A 13412-nucleotide genomic window follows, 5' to 3' on the forward strand; every position below is an offset into this window, starting at 1 on the left:
TCATTCTTTGACAGAAAAGTTGGAGAAGGCTGCAAATGAACAAACTATCAGTCAAGGCCAAAGGAACAGAATCACTGTCTGTCGTGCATTTAAGTAGTGTGGGAACGGTTAGTGATATGTCGAGATTGCTGATGCTGCTGCTTGATGGTATGCATGAGTGGCGGACCAGTGGTTTTTGTCTTGGTAGCAATTGTTTACATAGGTCTTGGCTACTGTGGTGGATCCTAGATCCCCAGATCTCCCTGCCTCTATTGATGGGGTGTCACGCTCTTGTCCTGGTGTCTGGTAGGCACTTGTGAATCGATAGAGCCTGGTGTGGCTCTTTAGTATTTCAGCTAGCTGGGTGGGAAGCTATGGAAAATACAAAAGGATCCATTAAAATAAGGGGTTCCATTACATTTAATGCAGGATTTTATAGTACCAGTATTTTTTAAGAAGACAGTCACTCAGAATAATGACATTTTATACCTCTAATTTGTTCCTGTACGCCATTGGATAAACTATTATGTTGATACGAGGTGTTTGGATATGATGTGGTTGACTGTACAGTATACCAAATTAACTTGTTTCAAAATTTACAGTAATAAAATTAAGTAGCCAATGAAATGTTCATATTTAGATTGTATATACTGTAGTGATAAGGATATGAGTTTTTGTTTTAAGATGCACTGGATTCTTCAAATTTGTAAATACAGTATATTCCAGATTAAATTTGATGGATAATTCTCAGCCTGATCACTAGTATGGTAGTTTATTCCTTCTAACTTATCTGCCTTTTTCTGGCAAAAGTATTATTTTAGACATGCTATTATTCAAACAATGAATTGCCATCTGATCGAGGATTTTCCAGAACATAACAAAATACTTCCTACACAGTCTTTTAATTGAACATGCTCCTCTGTTCCAGACTGTTGTTTAACATTTCTGATGAGGGTTGTTCATTTATTTTTTCTGTTTCTTTGTCTTGTGTCTGTTAGGTGATGAAATGGCCAAATGGCTCCTGTGTACATATAATTTCACTTGATCATAATGTGACGTGCTCTCGTACATAAATATTGTCCGTATACTCTATATTATTTAATGCAGGAACATGAGCCACTCACTACTGCATGAGAAATATAGTTATTTTGTAAGATACTGTATTAGTTAAATTAATGTTCTGATTTTATTACTTTTGAAGAGTACTGTATTGTATAATATATTTTTAAACTGCAGTATGTATTCGACGTATATATACTTTTCAGGTCTCATCTGTTACATCTACGACACCTGGCCAGCCTGGGGGAATTCCAGGTCTTAATGGCAAGCGACTTTTAGTGAAAATTGTTAAAGCAACAGGTGTTGGCTGTGATAGCTGTAAGTAAATTTGTCTTTTGTGGAAATATTAGCTTCTACCATATCTTAGAAATAAATTGGTCAGTGACTGCTAGCTTAACTTCTAGGCTGTGCAGCAGTTAATAACTGACAACCCCTCCTAGTGCACAAGAAAAACAAATAATTCTTTCCTTTTCATATTGTTAAAATGCATTTCCTGATCACAGGGAAAAAAAAAATTGTGGCATACTTTGACTGTGATGGGGCGATGGAGTCCGGCAAGATATAGGCATTGACAGTGTATATACCTGGGCTAGTCTGCTCCGGCAAAGTTGGAGTTACCACAAAGATACTACAGTACCACTTAATTATTTAAAAAAAAAATTGTACAGTAATATTATTCAATAGTGTGTAATGTGATCAATTCATATATAATAAAATGTGTGCACCATCACTATACTCAAAAATATGGTGTGCATATTAATGTTACAATTATTATATTCTTAGAAAAATAAAAGGGTTTTTGCTGTTATTACACTATACAGGAGTACCTCGGTTTAAGAATTTAATCCATTCCTAGAGATGGTTCGTAAACCGAAGCTAATTTCCCCATTAGAAATAATGGGAAATTAATTAATCCATTCCTGACTCCCCAAAAACTTCACTTCCAAGTAAATTTTATACCTAATTCACCCAAATCTACACTACAAAAGTATGTTCAAGTTATTACTTACCCTTCCTGATGACTCCTGTTGGCGTATGGGAGATGGTGAAGAGGAGAGGTGTTACTGTTTGGAAGGGGGATCCCCTTCCATGATAACATCAGGCAGTGAAGATTTTTCTGGAGTGCACTCTCTGGCACGTTTTGCCTGCATACCACTAGGTCCTGGTTGTGGCTCACTGCTTGATTTTCTCACAACGAGACGATCCATTGAAGATTGTTTTCCCTTCTTCGCAACATTTGTCTGTAGTGAGGCATCACATTATCATTGAAAAGATTAATGCAATGGCCTACTACAGCTTTCTCTGGGTGAATCTTTTCAATAAAAGTTTGCGTCTCTTCCCACATCTGACACCACTTCCTAAATAGGGGAGGGGGGGGAAGGGGGGGTCGAGTCTTTCTGGGTGGGCCTCCTCTCTCTCTAACTTCATCAGTTCATCTTGTAGTGGGTGTCTTCAGGAGTTGTTGAAACAAACCCTTCCCTTTGGTGTTTTTTCTGCCTATTTCAAGTCCTGAAGTGGGATTCTCTGGATCACCAGTTTATTCTTGATTTGTTGGAATGACCATGTTTTCCCAGGTTTGCCTTGTTCTCGAGGCAGCTGCTTGGTGATTTCCCTGGACCTGCTGGGTGATTTTCCTGGACCTGCTGAGTGATTTCCTTGGACCTGCTGGGTGATTTTCCTGGACCTCAAAGACATGTCGTTGCATGTCCCTATCCATCTGCAGTTCAGGAATTGGTTATGCTTTATCATTGCGGGACAGGCTTACCATTTTTGGGTTCTCTTGTCCTCCTCGCTGGTTCTATTCTGCATTTCCTTCCGTATTTTTCACTCCAATATATTGTTATTCTACTGTGGAAATTAGGGACCTGACCTTCCAGTATTTTCCATGTACAGTACTGTATATATTATTTGATATCTTTCTCGTCTCCTTTCCAGAGAATATGTTTTGAGAGCTTTGAGATGAGTTTTATCCATATAATAATATCCAATAATTTAGATGTTTTATGGTTTCTATGCGTGCCGTATTTCTGTATTTCCTCTAATTCAGAGATCTCTCCTGCACTGAAAGGCAAAGTGAGTACTGAGCAATACTCAAGATGAGACAGCACCAGTGATTTAAATAATATAGTATTAGCATTGCTGTGGGGTCTTTGGATTTGAATTGACCATCACTCTGCATTCTATTTGACAAAGTTGAAAAACCAATGCCCCAATTTACCCATTATTCATATTGATCTCATTTAATGGGCTGTCACTCCATGGTCACATTTGTCGAATGCCTTTGCAAAAGTAGGTGTATAGAACATTGCATTTTGCTTTTCTTCTGAAGCTTCTGTGATTTTGTCATAGTAATTGAGTAATTGTGACAGACAGGATCTTCCTGCCCTAATTCCATGTTCTGGGTTGTGAAGCTCATTATTTTCCATAAAATTGTAAATTTGATTCCTAATCGCTCTTTCAAAACTTCTATTATGTGTGATGTAAGTGCAACTGGTCTATAGTTTTTTGCCAAAGCTTTACTACCTCCCTTGTGCAGAGGAGCTATATCTGCTTATTTAAGTGCTGCTGGTATCTCCCTTATATTCAGGCTCTTTCTCCATATTACACCGAGTGCTCGCACTACTGGTAATTTACGTTTCTTTATGAATATTGAATCCCCGAGTCAGGACCAGGGGCCCGAGTGCATAGGTATGTTGTCAATTTCTTTCAAAGTCTTCCGAGTTCGTGTTAACATCCATTATATTATCTGCAGCTTGGATGTCATTCAAAAATAATATAGTAGGAAGATAATATCTGGAACTGGGTTTGCTAGGTTATCAAGGATATTGATAACCTAGCAAACCCAAACCTATTTTGGGCATCTGCTCTGCAAATTCTGCAACCGTTGCATCTGGTGGGTCATATATTAGAATAATAATTAGAATTATTTTTTGTACCTTGATTTCAAGTACCTCTACCAACTAGAGAAAGTGTATAAAGGAAGCCTAATTAAATTAAAATAGTAGAACAAGGGAACATCAGTGGATGCTGAACATGTATCTGAGTAAAAGAGATGTAAGGGAGTTCTTGCTCACTGTATGGGTGGTAGGCAAGTGGAATGTATTGAAGGAAGAGGTTGTTGAAGGCAATTTCATCCACAAGTTTAAAAAAAAGAAATATGATGAATATCGAGAGGGGTAATTAGCGCACCAGGTTTGAACAACTAGGAGGTGGGGGAATAAAGAGCTAGATCTCACTCCCGTGCAGTCGCTGATAGATATGCATCTGTCACACAATGTTAGTCTCACACCTCCCTGCTGTACTAGCATATCACACCTGTCACTGTTATTTTGCTGTACACAGGTACTATGCCACAAAGAAACCTTAGGAGCATTGGTGATTAAAAAATCTGTTAAATAATGTGTGGATAGGCAGGCAAGTGGTGGATAAAGAGAGAGAGAGATTAATTTTATGGTACTGCTTGCAGTGGTGTCTGAGGCGTACGCTGTGGTGGAGATGGATGAGCCACCCCAGAAATTCAGTACTTCTGTTGTGAAAGAGACGAGTTCTCCGTTTTGGGATGAGCAATTCCTCTTGTAAGTTGATTATTTCTGTTGACTGTTCAAGTTGATAGAGGTACCTAGTAGTAAAGTCAGCAGTAGAGGAGAAGGAAAGTGCACTAACTAAAATATAGGAATGCCAAAAATGGATTTAAAGATTTTTATTTAGAATTTGATTTTTACAATGTCACCTATATTCACTTAAGAGAACAGTACTTGATTTATTTGTTATATGCAAGTTTATAAAGTTTATATTCTAATTACTTAGGAATAATTTTTAAAGCATATTAGAGTGTAATTGCTTTGATGTAATTTTAAAGCTTATTAGCTTATGTATTATGATTACTTAGATAATTTTGAAAGCTTGTATATAATTGGTTAGAAAAGTAAAATAGGCATTGAATATACATTGCTATATATAAATAATACAATTCTGAGCAGACCCACTTGGTCACCCCCATGATAATTAATAATTAAATTATAATAAGGTAAGTTTCCACTGTCTAAGGTGGAATATTGTGCAGTCTGACGGGATGACATTTATGGTCAGCACGGTTGGCTTACAACCGAATAATCCAAGCTTTGATTTCCGGACAGAACGATAAGTTTGGGCAAGTTTCCTTACATCTTAAACTTTTGTTCACCTAGTAGTAAATAGGTACTGATGAGTTAGACAATGGCTGTGGGTTCCATCCTGGGGAAAGGTTATTCATTGGACTTAGTGGTATATTGATAAGCTTAACAGGCTTTCTGTTCCTGAGAATGAGACATTATACCGGTACTGGGAACACAGGAGATCATCAAGCTGAAGTAAGCTGCAAAATCATTCTCAGTATATTATACAAGCTATCCTAGGTAAACTACTGGTTGGCTCATTCACAATATACATAATCACAAATGGAGTACCTGTTATTCACCATGCTACCCCCATTGCACAGTCAGTATAAATATACTGTAGTTTTAGGAGTGATATAAGAAAAGGAAGGCCCCACTGTAAACTGGTGGAAGGTATCTTTAATATCCACCCCCCAAGTCTTGAGATATATGATACCTGCTTGATGGGGTTCTGGGAATTGTTCTACTCCCAAACCCAGCCTGAGGCCAGGCTTGACATGTGAGCCAGTGAAAGAGCAATGTAGAAGCCTAGGTGCAAAGGCTTTGACAAAGCAGTATTACATGAAGTAAAAAAAAAAAAAAAAAAAAAAGGAAAACTAATACCTGAAAGAGATAGATTGTGTACAAAGTAACACAACACTGAAAACCAGAACACTTCACACTGATTCCAAGGTGTGCAAAGATGTTGAAAACGAAAAGCAGCCATGATCCGTGTTAGGTGATAATAGACATGCTTTAAAAACTCCACAAACAAAAGACTGGTAAAAGGATTAGAAGCGTCCTTTTACAACTGGCAAGCAATCATCTGCACGAGGAGGGGAACAGTGTTAGGTCATACAGTTCAAGGAGCCAAGAACCAGGATTAAACTGGTCACATAGAAGCAATGAGAAACACATGACTCACAAAACTTGACAACTTCTGTTTGGCAGGAAAGAGATTTCCTGCTAAAAATTGCAATACACTACTTTCTTCCAGTAGCATATTGCAACTGGAGAAGAGAGATTATCTCAGAGGTTCCAAGTGAGATGCATGGCATCTGATGATTTTATTGCAGTTGAAGAATGGAAGCACATACAAAAGCAATTTTTAGTTTTGGGCCAACCAGACTGCTGGCCCAGGAACACCCAAAATCAAAGGATGGGTGAGGACCACCTCCATTGCAGACCCTGGGAAACGACATGAAAGACCACACACAGACAAAGCTGGCAAAGCAACAAGAAGTTCCTTTACCACCATCAAATAGTGCTTCAAAAGGGCTGGTGCAAAGTACCATGAGCTGTCACCCCGTTCTGTGACATGCACAAATGATACTGACCAGAAAAAGTGAAAGCAGGCGGAGACACACACTCCCAGGAATCTGGCACCTCTGCGTGCCTACCCTGACTAATTGGGGGATATCAATTCAAACCACTTGTTTTAAAAGGTCAAATATAACACATACAAGAGCCAATAACTTTCAAGCTCAGCAAGCCACAATGTAAGACAAAAAATAGGAGATGCTTTGTCACCCATAGGGTTATAAATCCATTTAACTGTCCGGCCACCAAATCTGTAAATGCCAAGACATTAATGCAATTCAAAATTCAACTTAACAAAAATAGTCAGGAAAATTGGGGAATTGGGGATCTTTGACAAGCAGCCATCTTCCTGTCCCTATCAATCCCACAAGTGAGATGGTGGCCATCAAATAAATTCAGAAATGTGAGAGTGAGATTTAGCTCTTTATGCCTTACCTCCTAGCCATTTATACCTCGCTCGCTAATTACCTCACTCAACCTTAACATTTTCATCATATTTCTTTTTTTAAAGTTGCAGATGGAACTGGCTTCAACAACTTTTCCATCGGTTCATTCCACCTGCCAACCACCCACTGGGAATGAGATCATCCTTACATCTCTTTGATTCAATTGTGTGTCCAGCTTTCACTGGTGTTCCCTTGTCCTACCTCTTTTTAATTTAAGTGGGCTTCCTTTATCCACACTATCTATTCGCACCGAGATCTTGTACGTAGTTATCATATCTCTGTTTCTTCACTCTTCTCGGGTTGTGTGAGAGAGTTCTCTCGATCTGTCCTCATAGCCAAGGCCTTTAAATTCTGGTTCTAATTTAGTTGCAAACCTCTGAACTTTCTCAAGTTTGTTTTTGCATCACTCTACAGTCCTCTTCGGTTACTACTCTCCTCTTTGACTTCACATCATCTGCAAAGATCGTCACGTATAAGCTCGCTCACTCTCCAAGAGGTCTTTTACTTAAATTAAAAAGAGCAATAGTCTAGGAACAGAGCCCCTGTGGAACACCACTTTTCATGCCTCTCCAGGCTGACATATCCTCTCTGAATGTGACCTTTTGTTTCCTGTCTGTCAAATATTCCCATACCCAGTCCAGTGCCTTTCCTGTTATCCCCATTTGCCTCTCCATCTTGTGTATTAGTATTTTGTGAGGAAATGTATCAAAAGCATGTTGGTGTAGGCAGTTGAAGAGGAGGTTGCTGAGACCAACAAGGCTTTTGTAAAGGGTTTTGAGGGCACATTAGGTAACATGTAGTCTCCCTTGCACCAGTATGACCCAACATGGATGTTTGAAAAGTTCCCCAAGACTTTGATGCTTCTAATGTATCCCTGTTTGACTGCACAATTTACTCAACCTTATGGCAGAATTTATTCCTTAGGAGAACAACCAAAATGGGAGAGCTCAGAAAAAATGTTAATCCAATGTGATATTAAAATTGAATTTTGTGGAATGATTCAGAGTAGAATTGCAAAATTGTAGATATAAATCCATGAATGGATTCCATTGAGTGTGTGTGCTCAGATAATTAATTATTTAATAATATCAGGTGAGTTAAAGAAATTTCTTGTTACTGTGTTTTCTTGAGTTCAAAGTTTTTATTAGTTAAGTGAGATATTTCTTTGCAAATAAAGTTGAATTTTTAGCATTGGCAAATTTTTTTTAATGATCTCTAATTTTACATTATGCTTGTTCAAAGTGATCTCAGTGGTGGCACACTAGAACTTCTCTTTGAAGTTTACGATAAGAAGGATGGAAATTTCTTGGGTCTTGGAATTGTAGGCATAGAAGAGTTAGTGGCCACACCCTCACAGAGACAAATCATCCCCCTTCAGTCACGACCATATGAAAATGACGAAGTTTCTGGATCACTGACAGTCGAGGTAAGACAGGGATTATTACTGCTATTATTAAGCAGTTAATTAAGAAAAAGGCATTGAATGTAATGAGCGGCCTCTCTCTGGTTGAACCATAGTGGCTCGCTGAAGCTCAAAATTTGTTAGTAAAGATCACCACCACCAGGTGGTCTGGTCCCAGCATGTAGTCACCTCCCTTGACCAGCTAGTTCTGGATTTGATGAACAGCCCCATGACAAACCATCAAACCTGGAGGAGGCAACAGGAATTGGAGTCAGCACTGGATTTTGGGAGGGGAAGGGGTTTCTCCCAGTGGCTTCCTGAAGCCAACTAACCACAGTGAACAAAAATGGGACTTACCAGGGAGGAGGAAAGGCAGCAGGCACTAGGACGGACAAGAGAACCAAGAGAGCCTATTTGGGAGTCATGGTCCAAAGTAACACATGACCAGCTGGGACCAGGAGCATTTACTAAATACTAGACCACCAAAACCCTAGTGCTCAAATATCAGCCCAGGACACATCAGAGAAGACCATGACCAAGTGGTGTATTTGCATACGTCATGGGCCCGAGGGGTAGAACATTGGCTGGCTGGATTTAATGACACTACAAATGACCTGAAAAATGTGAACCTTAGAACAGGGGACCAAGGAAAATGGTCAACCAACAAGGCATCTGCTGAGGCAGACCCAGTGAACCATGTGTGTCGTTGCTACAGCAGCATTTTCTGGTGTGATAAACAGAGTGGTAGATGGTTGGAACAAGTTAAGTGAGAAGGTGGTAGAGGCCAAAATAGTACTGTAGTTTCAAAGCATCATATGACAAAGAGTACAGAAAAGATGGGGATACTATGAGCATAGCTCTCTGTAACTACACTTGGGTAATGCAGTTAACCAAGTGTAATTTCACTGCTACCAAGTTATTGGTCATGAAATAACAAGTAGCAGCGAAAAGCCACCAACATACACAGCAAACTATGTACACTGCTCAACCACCCAGAGAGTCACCATGGGCAATCCACCCAACAGTGACAAAGGTGCAGGCAGAGCAAAGCTGCTGGAGGCAAAGACAAAGAAACTGACCAGGAGTCCCACGCAAAGCCCAGCAAATTCTGAACTTGGGACGAAACCAACTGGGACTTCCTTCAGTTCACCAGGAACCCGACTGTGGTGAGCTGAGAGAACCAGATTCCTGGCGAGCTGACATGTAGACCAACTGGGGCCAGTTATCGAGGGATGCCAACAAACTAACCCCTTAAAGATGTAACCTGATAAAGACATGGGGTCAGATTTAAACTGAAAGGAAGAACCCTGAAGCTGTCAGTCTGATGCACCACAGCAACACTGAACACATGAGAGAAGATAACTGTGTGCAAGGGTAGCACTATCAGGCACCCAAGGAAGAAAATTCTGAGTGCATGCAGCCCAAAGTATAACACAACACAAGCCAAGCCCACACAACTCGCTAGAACCAAAACATGCATGTGAAGCTGACATAAAAAAGTAAAAAGTCAATACAAGAAAATAGCCCTTCCAGGAAAATGTCCAAGGATAGCTGGTACTTAGCTTGAAGCTGTGGGGCTTGCCCACAACAGGTGGACTGGAGCACTACAAGTAGAAATGTCCACCATAATATCAGCGACAAAACTGGATGATAAAGGGCTTGGGCCGGGCCACGTAGTAGTGGTGGTGATTGAAACTAGTGGGATTAAAGCCTCAGGAAGTGTCTTGGGATTTTCCCCAGAAAACTTCTTTAATTACCTGCACTAAACTTGTTCATCTATGCACTTTACTGTGTAAGTATTGTACTATATACTTACTGGTTTCTTACTATATTTATTTTTCATATTTTCAAGAAACTAATAATGGATCTTGTGACAATTTTTATATAAATTTTTATTCTTACAAGCTACTATTGTATTATAAATAGTATTTCATTGAAGTATTAACCCCTGAACTGTTCATTATTTGTTTATTAAAATATTCATTATATAATATTAAAGATTTTATTTTACTTGTGTCCAGTCTCTGACTTTCTTGCATTCATGTTAGATGTTTTAGGTGTTGCTAATGGCTTTCCTTTGTTATTCTTCCTTACCCAATGTTACTCTTTTTTACAATTGTTAGGCCTCATTTTGATTATGCACTTCAGTTTTGGTTACCCTACTATAGGATGAACATAAATTCACTTTAATGTGTACAGAAAAGAATAACAGTTAATGCCAGGAATTAGAAACCTTCCATTTGAAGAGAGTTTAAGAAAGCTTAATTTACATTCTCTAGCAAGGTGAAGGGCTAAGGGAGAAATGATTAAAGTAACAAATGGATGAAAGAGTATGGCGAGGGGGAATATTAATATGGTGCTAAACATAATGGCACAAAATAGAACACAGAACAATGGAGATACAGTAAATTGAATAAGACTAGATTTGGAAAAGACCTTCATAAATACTAGTTTAAAAACTAATTTGTAACAAATTACCTGATAATATACTGTAATAGATTTGAGATCATTGAATTGTTTCAAGCTTAAGTTAGACATTCAGTATAATGTATATGAATGAGATGGTTTGGTATAAAAAAAAAAAAAAGTGCTGCCTCATATAAGCCAATTGGCCTTCTGTAGTTTCCCATACAGTATTCTTATGATGGTCTTAATGTTGCCCTCCAGTTCCTGTTCTTGGATCGGGCCGACTTGCCTGAGCACACACTCCGGTCCAGTGCAACTAGTCAGAGTCTAACGCCTAAAGGTGATCTCATAACTACAACTACAACTACATATGTCAAGGCTCCAGAATCACAAGGTAATTATAGAGCTTTTCATGCCTGCAGCTTGAGATATCTTGATTGATTAATGTTTTGATGGATTATTAAACTTTGATGCTTTATTTCTGTTAAATTTGTCCAAATATATTTGATTCCATTAAGGAATGATTGATTTGGTTATGATTGATACTTACTGGTTGTCCTTAAGCCTGGTTTATACTATATATCCCTGCAAAAACAAAAAACAAAAAAAAATATAGAGCAGTCACCTGCTGATGTGGATAGTCCTATGCATTGCTGGTTTCCACTTTTTTAATTGTGGATTGTCATTTTTGAAGAGTAGTTACAGGATGAAACTATGCTCGTGGTGTCCTGTCTTCCCGAAACTGTCATATGACACCTTGAAACTACTGATGGTTTTGGCACGAACCACCACCTCGCCTAACTTGTTCCAATAGTCTACAACTCTGTTTAGAAAAGATAACTTTTGTATTTTGTTTTTTGGTACCTTGGATTTCCTCACAAAGGATTTCAACCTTCGTAGGTTTGATTAGAGGTGTATGGTGCAGCTATGATTATATTCCAGACTTAATTTCACATTTGTGAGGAACACAGCAAACTTTGAATTTCTAATTTGGGATTGTTTGGTGAAAGGTTTTTAATAGGTAAACTCTATATCTATTTTTGAACTAGCATTTTTCCCATATAGCTTTACAGCTTTTCCCATATAGCTTTATTTGAGTCAATAGGCCCACATTATGGTGCATTTGTTTATAATAACTGTATTGTTAACTTTGACATTACTATTGATTGTTTGAACAGATGTTGTTGTTAATGGAGGTGATGGAATTGCTGCTGCAGTGTTAAGAGATATTGAAGGCAAAAAGGTTGTAGTGGCTAACAATGCCAGCAAGTCGACCATGATCATCCATGCCTCCAGAAAAGTAAGTGTACACCAAGGGGAAGTTTTCTTTACTTTACTTTTCTTTACTTTAATACTGTGTTATTAATCTTATCTTTTAATATGTTTTGGATGAGGTGAATTTATTTTATTACATAATTTGAGTTTTAAGTCGTTTTAAATTCAGTTAGTTGTCACAGCTTTTTTTTTTGCGTTTGTTTGTATTATATAAATTAATGCATGCAATTATGCATGCACAGTAAGATTAATATGTCTGACAGATGGCCTAACGGCCATATGTATTCAGTATGATTAATATATATACTGTACCTGAATTTACCTGAGGGCCAGCATTTCTAGAGACCTTGACAGGTAAAGGAAGCTGGCAACATATCATTGATTCTTCCCCTCCCTCCCTTCCATTATTCTCCTTTTTACCAGCTGAATTTTGAATTGGCATACTGTCTTGGTTTTTTTTTACTTTGATGGGTGAAAAAATGTCTCGTGTTTTCTGTCCTACAGTGTGGCTTGTTAAGCTTGAAGCTGTTGTCTCTTATGTGGGGTTACATTTAAAATGTTAAAGAAGTTATTTGGATTAATATCTTCCGATTCGTTTAGTATCTTTAATGTCTTGACGAGATGAATCCTCTAATGTCGGGTTTATATTGTTGTTAGTCCTAAGGCCATCAGTCTTTCCTGATATGAGAGTTAATTTAGTTCTGGAATGATTGTTGCTGATCTGTGCTGAATACTTTCTAAATCATTTATGTCCTTTTTGAAGATGAGATCTCTATTCTGTACTATACTTAGATACTGTAGTCCAGATGGGAAAGGGGGAAGGGGGGGGGGGTGCACCAGAGAATTGTCATATTCTTGAATATGGTTTTCACAGCTTTAATGCACTTGGTTCCCTACAACACATCTGAAATAAGACAAGTCAAAGGTATAAGGAATGAATTACAAATGATCATAATAAAGGATTCTACAACAAGAACAAACTAATATTATCTAATTAATTGGATATTTCTAAGTATGACAAGGTTGTTCTGGAAACTGGATCACACTGGAAGAGTGCAACCCGTTCCCGCAAATTTAATAAGTCAATATTGACTTATTAGTTGCGTGCATAGGTGACATACTAAACATAATAGTTTCCCTTGAAAAGCTTCATAGAAAACACCGACCTTACCTAACCTACTTAGTATGTTAAAATAAGCATCTTATAGCTTCGTAATTACAATTGTTACATAACCTATTATAGGTATAGGTTAGGTAATAATTGTAATTACAAAGCAATAAGATGCTTATCTTAACATACTAAGTAGGTTAGGTAAGGTCGGTGTTTTCTATGAAGCTTTTCAAGGGAAACTATTATGCTAAGTATGTCACCTATACACATATTTAATAAGT

The 13412-nt window shown here is 38.2% G+C and overlaps 1 protein-coding gene across 1 annotated transcript in view; it reads left to right on the top strand.

Moving 5' to 3' along the window:
- LOC123771715 (uncharacterized) overlaps positions 1 to 13412 on the top strand; it is a 220804-nt gene that overhangs the window by 93963 nt on the left and 113429 nt on the right. Inside the window, 5 exon segments of the mRNA XM_069324676.1 lie at positions 1245 to 1356; positions 4505 to 4613; positions 8180 to 8363; positions 11007 to 11139; positions 11924 to 12045. Coding sequence (XP_069180777.1) covers positions 1245 to 1356; positions 4505 to 4613; positions 8180 to 8363; positions 11007 to 11139; positions 11924 to 12045 — 660 coding nt within the window.

Source organism: Procambarus clarkii, chromosome 14 (genome assembly GCF_040958095.1).
Source record: "Procambarus clarkii isolate CNS0578487 chromosome 14, FALCON_Pclarkii_2.0, whole genome shotgun sequence".
NCBI lineage: Eukaryota > Metazoa > Arthropoda > Malacostraca > Decapoda > Cambaridae > Procambarus > Procambarus clarkii.